The sequence below is a fragment of the Sturnira hondurensis genome, unplaced genomic scaffold (genome assembly GCF_014824575.4).
Source record: "Sturnira hondurensis isolate 20B ecotype Veracruz unplaced genomic scaffold, ASM1482457v3 Scaffold0005329, whole genome shotgun sequence".
Classification (NCBI taxonomy): Eukaryota; Metazoa; Chordata; class Mammalia; order Chiroptera; family Phyllostomidae; genus Sturnira; species Sturnira hondurensis.
In genome coordinates, this window is record NW_028077960.1 from 4,161,295 (window position 1) to 4,173,487 (window position 12,193).

The 12,193-nt window shown below is 41.3% G+C and overlaps 1 protein-coding gene across 4 annotated transcripts in view; it reads right to left on the reverse strand.

Annotated features, from left to right (window-relative positions):
* The window catches only part of BBS4 (Bardet-Biedl syndrome 4), a 55,516-nt gene that overhangs the window by 24,915 nt on the left and 18,408 nt on the right, over positions 1–12,193 (reverse strand). For 3 of the 4 annotated variants that reach the window (XM_037047095.1, XM_037047093.1, XM_037047092.1), the window contains exons 3-8: positions 8,866–8,945; positions 6,358–6,421; positions 4,082–4,193; positions 2,810–2,882; positions 1,385–1,438; positions 747–874 (exon numbers count right to left, since the gene is read on the reverse strand). In XM_037047095.1, the coding sequence (XP_036902990.1) occupies positions 747–874; positions 1,385–1,438; positions 2,810–2,882; positions 4,082–4,193; positions 6,358–6,421; positions 8,866–8,945 (511 nt within the window). Of the gene's footprint in view, positions 1–746; positions 875–1,384; positions 1,439–2,809; positions 2,883–4,081; positions 4,194–6,357; positions 6,422–8,865; positions 8,946–12,193 lie in introns of those variants that run through there. The other variant, XM_037047096.1, reaches the window with a different exon arrangement.

Consider the following 12,193-nt stretch of genomic DNA (forward strand, 5'->3'; position numbering starts at 1 on the left):
CACAGCCTAATTACCAAAAATAGTAGGCTCTGACCAGGCATTCTGTTCAGTGACTAAACAAACGAGACGCTAAAGCACTTTGCTACAACTATGCCACTTAAGGCAAGACCCTACACAGAAAAGGCAAGCTAACATGTGATTCTAGGGAGGAAAGATGGAACGCCATCCTGGGAAAGTCAGTGTCATCATTAATAGGGGTCTGGCCCCCTCTAATGCTGTTTCAAAACAAACAAGATATTGGTCTCATGCTAATCATCCATCCTCCTCTCAGGCACGTGTGCCCACTGCCCATGTAGCTGGCTGTGGCCACCTCACTAATTTCAAACCAAGGAATGACAGCGGGAACGCTGTGTGCAACTTCTGGGCCATTTGAAACACTATTAGCTGTTCATTCAGCACTTCGTTTCCCATATCACCTCCTCCCACCACAACCTGCACACGGATGCGATAGCAAGTTGGTTTCAACCATGCAGGGGAAGACAACCCCCCAAGGAGGGGGCCTGGATCCCTGATGACCTTGCAGAGCAGAGCTGCCAGCTAGGCTAAACCAGCCACATTAATAAGTGAGAAAGAAACACAAGTGTTCGTTATTTAAGCCACTGGGTGCTCTTAACCTTAGCTTAACATTTACCGTAATTCACACAACTAGTTATCAGCTACGTATTCTGTCTTAGGCTTGGGAGTTCATATACCTGCTCCCATTTTTTTAAGTTGTTCCTTGCTCTGAAGGAATCAGACTCACTTACTCCACAGCTTTCTTGTAGATTTCGATGGCTTTGTCCAAGTTTCCCTCCAGCAGGTGAATCTTCCCCAACATTATGTAAGTCAGATCGTGCCTGTTAAGATGTAGGGCATGGTGCAACTGGTCTCGTGCCTGACAAGGTTGATGAGATAAAGAGAACTTAGAATACTATTCCCTCATATTTCTAGAATGTCTCATTTTCTTGTTAAAAGCGGGGGGAAAGGGGTGGATAAAAGCCCTGGCTGGTGTGGCTCAGTGGACTGTGTTGGCCTGCAAACCAAAGGGTCACTGGTTTGATTCCCAGTCAGGGCACCTGCCTGGGTTGTGGGCTGGGTCCCTGGTTGTGTGTGAGAGGCAATTGGTTGATGTGTCTCTCACACACTGATGTTTCTCTCCCTCTCTTTCGCCTCCCCTTCCCATTTCTCTAAAAATTAGTAAATAAAATTTTCTTTTTTTAAAAGGTAGATAATGACAAGTAAGAAAATGGGGATAAATGCATGTGGCACTTTCAATTTTTACTTCCCAAAGTCTCTGCAAGCACTAGGAATAATACACTGTAGCAATGGTACCTTTGTAACAAATGTACCCTCAGTGAAATCACCAGGCAACTGCTGGACTGCCCCCAACACTTCTGTAAATTACCTTGTTGAACTGTTTCAGATAAATGTAGCAAACTCCTAGGTTATGACAGATCTCCTACACGCAAAAGACGAAAAAATGGCTAAGGTTCCACAGTACATATTAGAGTGAAAAAACAAACACCTAGAGATTGTTATTATTCATCAAAGTTTAAGCTGTACATTATGCACTACAGTTAGTTTTTGACGAAATTTCATATGCAAAATATATTTAATACTAAAACATGGGTTCCTCAATATTAAAAAACTCACAGATTAAAAGATGAAAGCAGAACAAACAGAAGGTTTTAGATCTGTGTGGTATCTTGGGGTACATACCCAGCCCATCCCCATACTTTTCCTCTCTAAGAGATGCCCACTGCCCACACCCTTTGCGTTCTCATCTCAGAAGAGACCACCCACAGCCCCTGCCTCATCATAGAGACATGTACACATTTATGTGTTCGTTAGATTCCCTTTCCTAGGAATCTAAGAATTCACTCGACAATGTGGACTTGGGGACTGATAGCACCATGTGCAGGGCACTATGATGGAATATCCATATTTGGAGTAAGCCTACAGATGCACACAGCAGAGGTGAGCAAAAATCACCGACCAAACCTGTCTCTGCCTTTTTTTGTAAATAAAGTTTTATTGGTATTATCTATGACTCTTCCACACTACAACCTCAGAGTTTAGTAGTTGCAACAGAGACTAGATGAAGCCACAAAGCTTAAAATATTGATTACCTGGCCCTTTACAAAAAATGTTTGCCAACTGCTGATCTACAAAAAGAAAAATGAAACAAATGCAGAGTAGCAACCCTGGTTGCTGACAGCTTTCCTTTCTAGTTCACTCCAAGACCAACTTGTATTTCCTGACCTTGACTTCTACAGAATCTCCTGAATTCCCCTTATGAAACCTCCCTACATTTAACCCTGACCAGTGTGGCTCAGTTGGTTGGGCATCATTCCATTAAGTGAAAGGTCACCAGTTTGATTCTGGGTCAGAGCACGGGCCTAGGTTGCAGGTTTGTCCCCGATTGGGGTATGTACGAGAGGCAACCGATCAATGTTTCTCTCTCTCTCTTTCCCCCTCTCTAAAAATTTAAACAAAACATTAAAAATCTTTTTAAAAACCTCCCTTAATTTAAGATAGCTTAGAGAAAGGAGAATGCCCCTAGAAGGAAAGTGGGGTTATCAACAGGAATCAGACTAGTAACAAACTGCTCAGTAGCAACTCTCCCTGCCAGAAAACCACGCAGCAGCGTCCACTGAGTTAAACAGACACGTGACTTTTGCTCTTCTACCTACCTAAATCACCAGCCTGGTATGAGCAGAAAGACATCTGGGGGCATGCAAGAGTTCAGTAATAACAACAAAAGACAGCCACATGATAAATGGAACCATGAGCACGTTACTAATAACAAAGAACTTAGTTTCCTACTTACCCAATCTTTCTGGTTAAGTTTAGCTGCTTCGTTATATACTTCAGTGGCAGCTTTATGTTTTCCCAAAAGAAATCTGTGGAAGAAATACATTTTTCATAATAATTTTTTAAATCCCCACCTGAGGATATGTTTTTACTGACTTTAGACAGAGAGAAACATTGATGTGAGAAACAAACATTGATCGGCTGTCTCCTACACAACTGAGGTATTCCTGGCCGGGAATCGAACCTGCAAACTTTCGGTGTACACTATACACTGTATAGGATGACACTGACCAACTGAACCACTTAGTCAGGGCTACATTTTCCATTAACTATTAACTCAAAGCTTTTCTAACCCTAACCTCTCTAGTCCCACATTTGACTCATAGTCCATCCAGCACAGAGTTCTGGAAGCTTCTCCCTATGAACTCATTGTGCCGGCTTGGCCAGTGAGGCTGCTGTGTAGCAAGAACAGAACTTCCTCACTAGGGACTACACTGGTGCAGTCCCAGGGCCTTGGTCCCATCCTACACCAATGTTAGTGGGTCTTCTGTACTTTCCTTTCTACAGTGTACTACAAATGTAGACCAAAAAAGGGACAAGCGAAATAATATAGCATGTTAAGCAAGAGTTGCCATCATTTGCCACCATCGTCTATGAGGGACACGGCCTGCCCTCCCAAGCCTAAGTCTCTGTCCCCGATATTGGATAATGGTTCCAGAGAAACAGGAAAAATGGGCTCTGCACAAAGGTAGAGCAGGTATAAATCACAATGTAGGTAAGAAAGCAATGACGAGAACCCCACAGAATACTTTACTGCTTTATTGGAGCACTTTACTGGTATAGTAAAGCCCTTAGTGTACCCAACAGTTTAGAAGGACTTTGGAAGTCACTTGCATTCAGAAAACATCAGGGCATCCACTAACAAACACTAAAAACCTACTGAGGTTCAACAGAGCACTACCCTAGTGTTGGATGAGAAAATTACCATGGGTTGGCAATAAGATTAGGGGCCTGAGGGCACAAAGGCTCACTATGTAGATGATAACCAGTATCAGTGTTCCTCTGTCAAACTAGAATAATACGGTGTTTGAAATATGGTGTTTGAAATATAAGTTTCTTTATATGAGTTATTTTGTTAAATTTTAAAGTTAAACCTACACTCTTCCAGTATACCTTTAGAGATCCCTTCCCCTAGGTGTCGGGCGGACCAGGCAGCCAGAAGCAGCCTCGGCCTGAGAATGCTCATCACACTGCGAGTGCCCCGGGGCCACAGGCTGCCCTTACTCACAGAGATCTGGCCACCTGCTTGAGGTTATCAGCGCACTGAGGGCTGAGAACAGCACACGTCTGAAAGAGTTCCAGCGAGTCTTGGATATTTCCTTCCAGGCGAAATATCAAAGCTTCCAAGGAACAAAACAAAGAAAAGAAAATCATGTTCTGGGAAGAATGGAGCCTGGTATCAGGAAAATTAAAGAAGTGGAGGTGGGGAATCATAACAAACAAATTCTTTGGATAGTTGTATCTTTAACATGACATAACATATGACTTCAGATGGGATGGAACATGTAACAAAGTTATCGGCATTCTAAAACCGTTCTCTCTCTCTTTTTTGGAGACCTGTATGTTTTATTGTAAGAAATACCTTTACTTTGACTCAGTTAACCAAGGAACTTTCAGTATGATGAGTTCTTCACTTTTCGTTTTTATTCAGGGAATAAATATAGTCGTGTTTAAAAGAGAAGGGAGAAGACATTTAAATATTTGGCAATAAGATTATCTTTCAGAGGCTGAAGGGGAATAAGGAATATATCTTCTTCAAGTCTGTTACTCAATAACATCGGCAAACCTTTCAATGATGGCTAAATGATGTGCAATGGCTTATCTTTCCCAGTAGTGATAGGGTTTATAAGCTGCCTAACTCCACAGGCACTGTTAGTGCCTTCACAGGCACTGGCTTGCTTGGCAGACAAGTTCTCCATAGTACTCTAGGGGCCCACTGCTTCTGTCACCCCCTTCCCAGAGGCAAGACAGCCAGTAGAGACCTCCTCCGAGGTCCTATCGGGCTCTTCACAGCCTTCATTCTCCGCTTGAATCTCAACTTTCCTTCTCTCCTTTTCCTTGTTGAATGATGCCTATTGTTTCCTAATGATTCCTTAATATAAGGAAACTGGTTACCATTTCCACCTTTGACTCAACAATTCTTGAGTCTAGTAGAACTTTATTGAGACTGTTTAAACTTTTCTGATGATTCTTGACCTTTCTGAGCAAGAGCATGTCTACAGCATGCTTCCACATTCCTGTGATCTGAAACACCTGGTCACAATCATGCTTTGCCTCTTCAAAGTGGCACAGCTTCAAGTAACAGAGAGCTCTGTTTGTGTAAATGGTATATCCCTTATTGTGACTCTTTAAGCATTTACATTATTTTCCAAGGACATCTTTGTAATTTTGGTCCTTTACACATTTAATTTCCCTGTTTAAGTAAACGTTTTAAATGTTTTTTTCATTTGTGATGCCAAGTTGATGGTGATGGCTCCAGGAATCTCCCACTTGGTCTGGGGGTATCTTCGCCACAGGCTGCCAAGCTTACAGTAGCACAGAAGTGAGCACAGAAGGAATGGGTAACAGCTTTCCTGCCAGCTCAGTCTATCCACACCCATTAAAATTCTTGTTCTCCTGTTAATACTGTCATTTGCTTTCTGGATTCTGTAGTGTATTTGCAAAACATTGTTTTATAATCCACATAAGCTTTCTGATACTGCTCTCAAGTTTCACAGGCCATTGCACCTTGAAGAGGTTTGATTGAAAATGATGTTCCAGAGCCCTGTTACAATCTTAAATACAGTCACTTCAGTTTCCTTCCGGCTTCAGCTACACCTTTTTAAACTACCTGGTTTTGAACAGCTAGGAGGCAGTGGGAGTGGCGGCAAAAGGACCAGACGTGGGCCTCTCCAGCTGCCAGCCACCATCGCTCTTGCCCATCAGCTTCAGACGTTGCTCCTGTTGGCTGGAAGACCTCGGTGGGAAGTGGATGCTGGAAGTGGGCATCAGGAATTTGCATCACCAGGAGAAATGACCTTGGCGGCTATGGGGTACCTGCCCAGAGCAGAGGTGCAGCCAAGCTAAAACCTTTTTAAATAAGGTGTCTCTGCGTTATCCTGTATATCTCTATGCTTCCTTTATCCTGACTTACCTTACTAAAAATCCTCAAGCCTTTCCTCAAAGTTTGGAGCCTGACTACAAGGAACCCTTTCAAAAGCCTCTTCTGGGCCTGAATCTGCTGCATGACGAAGGGACCTTAATATCCATTCTGAAAACCACCAACCAGAAACTAGAAAATGGGTGAAGTATGGTAACCATTTTATTTAAACAAAGCAGTCATTTCTGAGGTCAAATCTAGCATAGGAATAATGTTCTGATTTCAACAACAATACTGAAAAAGACCTTCGTATCACACTTACTTGGATTTAAGCATTTTATAAGTTTTCTGATCTTTTTCCAGAAGCAAGGCAATGTGTGCATTCCTCTAGTAAGAAGAAAAGAGGTATCTACAACATGTCTTACCTCGGACATAGAGAGCATATTCACATAACCCCTGGGTCTCCCAAAGCTGTTCTTTGATAACAGCCTGAAGAAGAAAGAAAAATACTTCTGAGGAATGGTTGTCTTCAAGTGCTGAGTGTTTTTAAGAAAAGGCAGATATGGACAAAGAAAAGATGTAAGACTCCAGATACTAATAATTACTAATAAAGTAGTTCATTACTATTTTTTAATAATTTATTTTGTTATTATAATTTATTGTTATAATAATTTATTCTAGATTACAGGGGTTGGCAAACGATACCCCATGGGTCAAATCTAGCCCGCAGAACCTACTTTTGTACAGCTCTCAAGCTAGAAGTGGTTTTCATAGTTTTAAAGGGTTATAAAGCAATAAGCCCTGACTGGGTGGCTCAGTTAGTTGGAGCATCGTCCTGTGCACCAAAAGGCTAAGGGTTCGATTCCCAGTTAGGACACAAACCTAGGTTGTGGGTTTGATCTCCACTCAGGGCACGTGTGGGAGGCAACCAATTGATGTTTCTCTCTCATGTCAATGTTTCTCCCTCTCTCTTTCCTCTCTCTTTAAAATCAATAAAGCATATCCTTGGGTGAGGATGTAAAAAATAAAATAAAGGAGTAATAAGCTTATAAAAAAGAGATAGCATGTGGCCTGCAAAGCCTAAAATATATACCATCTGGCCCACTACAGGAAAAGTTTGCCAACCTCTATCTAGAATCTACCTAGTCAAGCTAAGAAAAAGATGAAAAGATGTCCAAGCACCACTGTAGATGCTACCCGGGACTCTGACAAGCAAAACACAGGCCCTACCTTTCTACCACAATAGGCTAAACTGCAGGTGCTATGGGAGCTCACAGGGCAAGCACCTGATTCTAACTCGGAAGATCAGGCAAAGCTTTCCAGAGTCACCAGCTTTAAATCCTGTGTTGGCAGGGGATGGAGAAGGTGGGGAGACTCAGAGAGAGAAAGGCTTCAAATGCTATGCTAAAGGTTGAGAGCAATGAGAAAATACTGATAAGTTTTAAGCAGTAAGTAACCTGATTCTATTTGCTTTATTAAATAAAAAACATTTTTAGACAGGGGGCAAAATTAGAGGCAAGGTTGATATAAGAATTCGTCGTAATTTAACTTAAAGTAAATGGGATTAGCTAAGGCATGGAGAGTGGGGGAAAGTGGACAATCTCAGGAGACAGTAAGAGAAGGATCTTTAGAATTTGATGATTACCTAAATTATATCAGGGAAAGTGGCTCAGGGGATTCTGACCCAGACAGCTGGGTGAATGATGGTACCTATCTTTAAGACAGGAAGCAGGAGAAGGAATAGGTTTAGAAGGAAGCAAATAAATTCAGCCACAGAAAGATGAATTTGAAATGCTTGTGAAGTATTCAATAGGCGTTAGGTTGGTCTGGAGATCACGAGGAAGTGTGTGGCATGAGCAGATAAAGAGTTCAAGGAGAGGACACAGGAATAGCCCCAATTCTTAAGAAATAGAAAGAGAAAGAGAAATAGGCAGAGAAAGAGATGCCAAAACAAGGAAACAGAGAGAGTGGTCAAATAAGAAAAAGGAAAACAAAGAGAAGATAACACCATAAAAAGAAAGAAAGAAACCTTTCAAGACTCAGACTGGTATTAATCAGTGCTAGTTCTATGCACTGCTATAAGTATAAATGCCACAGGTATAAATTAAAAACCACAACCTCAAAAACATGACAAATCTCTGAATACCAAGGATGTATCTTGCATGTTTATACTACTGTTTGCCAGCAAATACGTAACATATAGTACGTTATATAAAGATACAGTGTAGAGAAAAGGAAATACAGATGGTTTTTAAATATATAAATAATGATAAAGCACCCTGGCTGGTGTAGCTCAGTGGATTGAATGCGGGCCTGCGAAATACACGATCGCGGTTCGATTCCCAGTCAAGGTACATGCCTGGGTTGCAGGCCAGTTCCCAGCCGGGGACGCACGAGAGACAACCACACATTGATATTTCTCTCCCTCTCTCCTTCCCTTTCGCTCTAAAGATAAATAAAATTTTTAATAAAAAAGTAATAATGATAAAGCTTACCAGAACAAGAGAATTGTAAAACAAAACTAAATAAAATACCACTTTTCACTTACCAAGGATCAACAAGTAAAATACTATGCTGTGTTAAACATCTGCCCTCCACCGTGTGGTTAACAAGTCCCAGAGAACGACTGCCCCTTCGCCCTGGTCTTTAAATGAGAGGACACGTGGAACATGCCTGATCCTGACCCACAACTTGTACTCCAACCCAGCCAACCCACAGTCAATATGAAGGCCCAATAAATAAATGTCTATTGTTGGAGGCCACTGAACTGTTGAGGCTGTTAAGCACCAGGATCATAGAAAAAGCTAACAAATGACACCAAGTGTGGGGAAACAGTAACTTATACATTATTAATGGGACAGACACTGCGACAAACTGTAGGACAGACACAGTTAGCTGCCTAACCAAACTTCACTATCATTGCAATCTCTCACCTTGCATGTTTCATAATCCTTCTGGATATAGTGGAGATGTATCAACCAGTTCTGCTTCTCCAAAATAGGAAACTCTAGAGCTGGGCAGCATATTGTGACAAAACAAAGAATGCAGTTATTGTTAGGTTTTCTCCTTTGTCACTGTTCCTCACATCTAAACTAACCACAAGCATTTTGCAATATCAAATTAAATTCTTCATGGTGCTGACCATAAGAATACCATGCATCAAAAGTATATAGACTATTAAGTGACACACGTCTACTAGTACACATTAAATATATGCTTCTGCCCTGATAGGTGTGGCTCAGAGGATTGGGTACTGCTCTGCAGACCGAAAGGCCACCTGTTAAGATTCCTAGTGAGGACACATGCCTGGGTTGATGGCCAGGTCCCTGACTGCAGACATGCGAGAGGCATCCTACTGATGTTTCTCTCCCTTACCCGCCCCCTCAAAAAATAAATATTTAAATATATGCTTCCTTCACTTTGTGTAGATTACGTTAGTTTTTCAAGTGAAACTTGGCCAGAAAAAAACTAAAATCATTTTTAGTCTCTTCTCCTCACTCTCCCCTAGATACAAAGTAAATATGAAGACTGTCCAAAAAATATTTCATGAATGTTACTAACAAAATATATATACTCTCATATGTAACACAGTTAATGTCACATCTGATCAGAGGACCAAAAATATTTTATATATTTAAAAACAGCACTATTGCACAGGAGTGGAAATAAAGTCTATTTGAGTTACTAAAAATGATTCATGATGGAGAAACAATAAAATTAGTTAATTATGTCCTGACTGGTTAGCTCAGGTGGTCAGAGCTTCATCATCTTAATATGCCGGGATTGCAGGTTCAGGGACTTCCAGCCAAGATGGAGGCAAAGGTAGACATACTGTGCCTCCTCCCATAACCAAAAGAAGGACAACAAATTTAAAACCAAAAATAACCACACTGCCAGGAAATCGAACTGTATGGAAGTCTAACGACCAAGTTGTTAAAGAAGAAACATTCATCCAGACTGGTAGGAGGGGCAGAGACAGGTAGCAGGACAAAGAGGACTCACAGCAAGGCAGTGGCTCACAGACAGGCGAGGTGATGGCTGGTGGAGTCGGTGGTCCCACATTTGTGTGGAGATAAACCGAGAGGAACAACTTCAGAGTGAGATGGACCAGGCAACCCAGGGTTCCAGAGCAGGGAAATAAAGCCTCAAAACCTCTGACTGAAAACACCTGTGGGGGTTGAGGCGACAGTGGGAGAAACTCCTAGCCTCACAGGAAAATTTGTTGGAGAGAACCACAGGGTCCTAGAATGCACACAAACCCACCCACCCTAGAATCAGCACCAGAAGGGCCCGATTTGCTTGTGGGTGGGAGAGAAAGTGACTGAAAGCCAGCCGAGACCCAAGCAAGCAGCACTGTTCCCTTTTGTGCCCCTTCCCCACGTACAGCACCAAAACATGGGTTGACCCCAATGGTGAATAACTAAGGCTCCACCCCTTACTATAGAACTGGCATGCCTAAACAAAAAAGTGGCCCAAATGAAAGAACAGATAAAAGCTCCAGAAAGAAATACAACTAGGCAACGAAGAGATAGCCAACCTATCAGATGCACAATTCAAAACACTGGTAATCAGGTTGGTCACAAAAATGGTTGAGTATGGCGCAAAATAGAGAAAAAAGTGAAGGCTATAAAAAGTGAACTAAAGGAAAATGTACAGTGAACCAACAGTGAAGGGAAGGAAACCAGGACTCAAATCAATGGTTTGGACCAGAAGGAAAAAATAAATATTCAACTAGAACAGAATGAAGAAACTAGAATTCAAAAATGAGGAGAGGCCTAGAAATCTCTGGGACAACTTTAACGTTCCAACATCCGAATCATACCAGTGCCAGAAGGAGAAGAGAAGAGCAGGAAATTGAAAACTTATTTGAAAAAATAATGAAGAACTTCCCTAATCTGGCAAAGGAAATAGACTTCCAGGAAGTCCTCCAGGAAGCTCAGAGAGTCCCAAAGCAGGTAAATCCAAGGAAGCACACACCAAGGCACATTATAATTACATTACCAAAAATTAAAGATAAGGAGAGAATCTTAAAAGCAGAAAAAGAAAAGGAGACAGTTACCTACAAAGGAGTTCCCATAAGACTGTCAGCTGATTTCTTAAAAGAGACCTTGCAGGCAAGAAGGGGCTGGAAAGAAATATTACAAGTCATGAAATCCAAAGACCTACATCCAAGATTGCTCTATCCAGCAAAGTTATCATTTAGAATGGAAGGGCAGATAAAGTGCATCTCAGATAAGGTCAAGTTAAAAGAGTTCGTCATTACCATGCCCTTATATGAAATGTTAAAGGGACTTATCTAAGAAAAAGAAGATGATCAAAAATACAAACTGTAAAATGACAACAAACTATGAACAACTCAACCTAAAAAAAAAAAAAAAAAAAAAACAACTAAGCAAACAACTAGAACAGGAACAGATTCCCTGAAATAAAGATCACACAGAGGGTTATCAGCGGGGAGGGGGTGGAGGAAGAATGGGGCAAAAGGTACAGACAATAAGAAGCATAAATGGTAAGTACAAAATAGACAGGGAGAGGTTAAGAATAGTATGGGAAGGGGAGAAGCCAAAGAACTTATATGTATGATTCATGGACATGAACTAAGGTGGAGGAATGATGGTGGGAAGCAGGGTACAGGGTGGAGGGGAGTAAGGGGGAGAAAAAAATGGGACAACTGTAATAGCATAATCAATAAAATATATTTTTAAATATATAAAAAAAAGAAAAAATAATTAGAAGAGAGAACACATTTTTAAGGAGCATATTATTTATACTCTTCAACAAAGAAACTATAGGGATTGTGGATAAGGACATGAAAAGATGTTCAATATCAACAGTCATTAAGAAAATGCAAATGGAAAACAATGAGGTACCACTGCATACTTACTAGAAAGGCTTTAAAAAAACCTGAAAATACCAAGTGCTATCATGGATGTGAAATAACTAGGGCTTTCATACTTTGTAGAAGGAAATATAACTACTTTGGAAAACATTGTCGCTATTTCTATTTTTTAAACATTTTATTTATTTATTTTTAGAGAGAGAGGAAGGGAGGGAGAAAGAGAAGGAGAGCAACATCAATGTGTGGTTGCCTCTCACGTGGCCCCCACTGGGGGACTTGGCCTACAACCCAGGCATGTGCCCTGACTGGGAATCAAACTGGTGACCCTTTGCTTCATAGGCCTGTGCTCAATCCACTGAGCTACACCAGCCAGGGCCTTCACTATTTCTAATAAAGTTAAAAACATATTCACAACACTATCC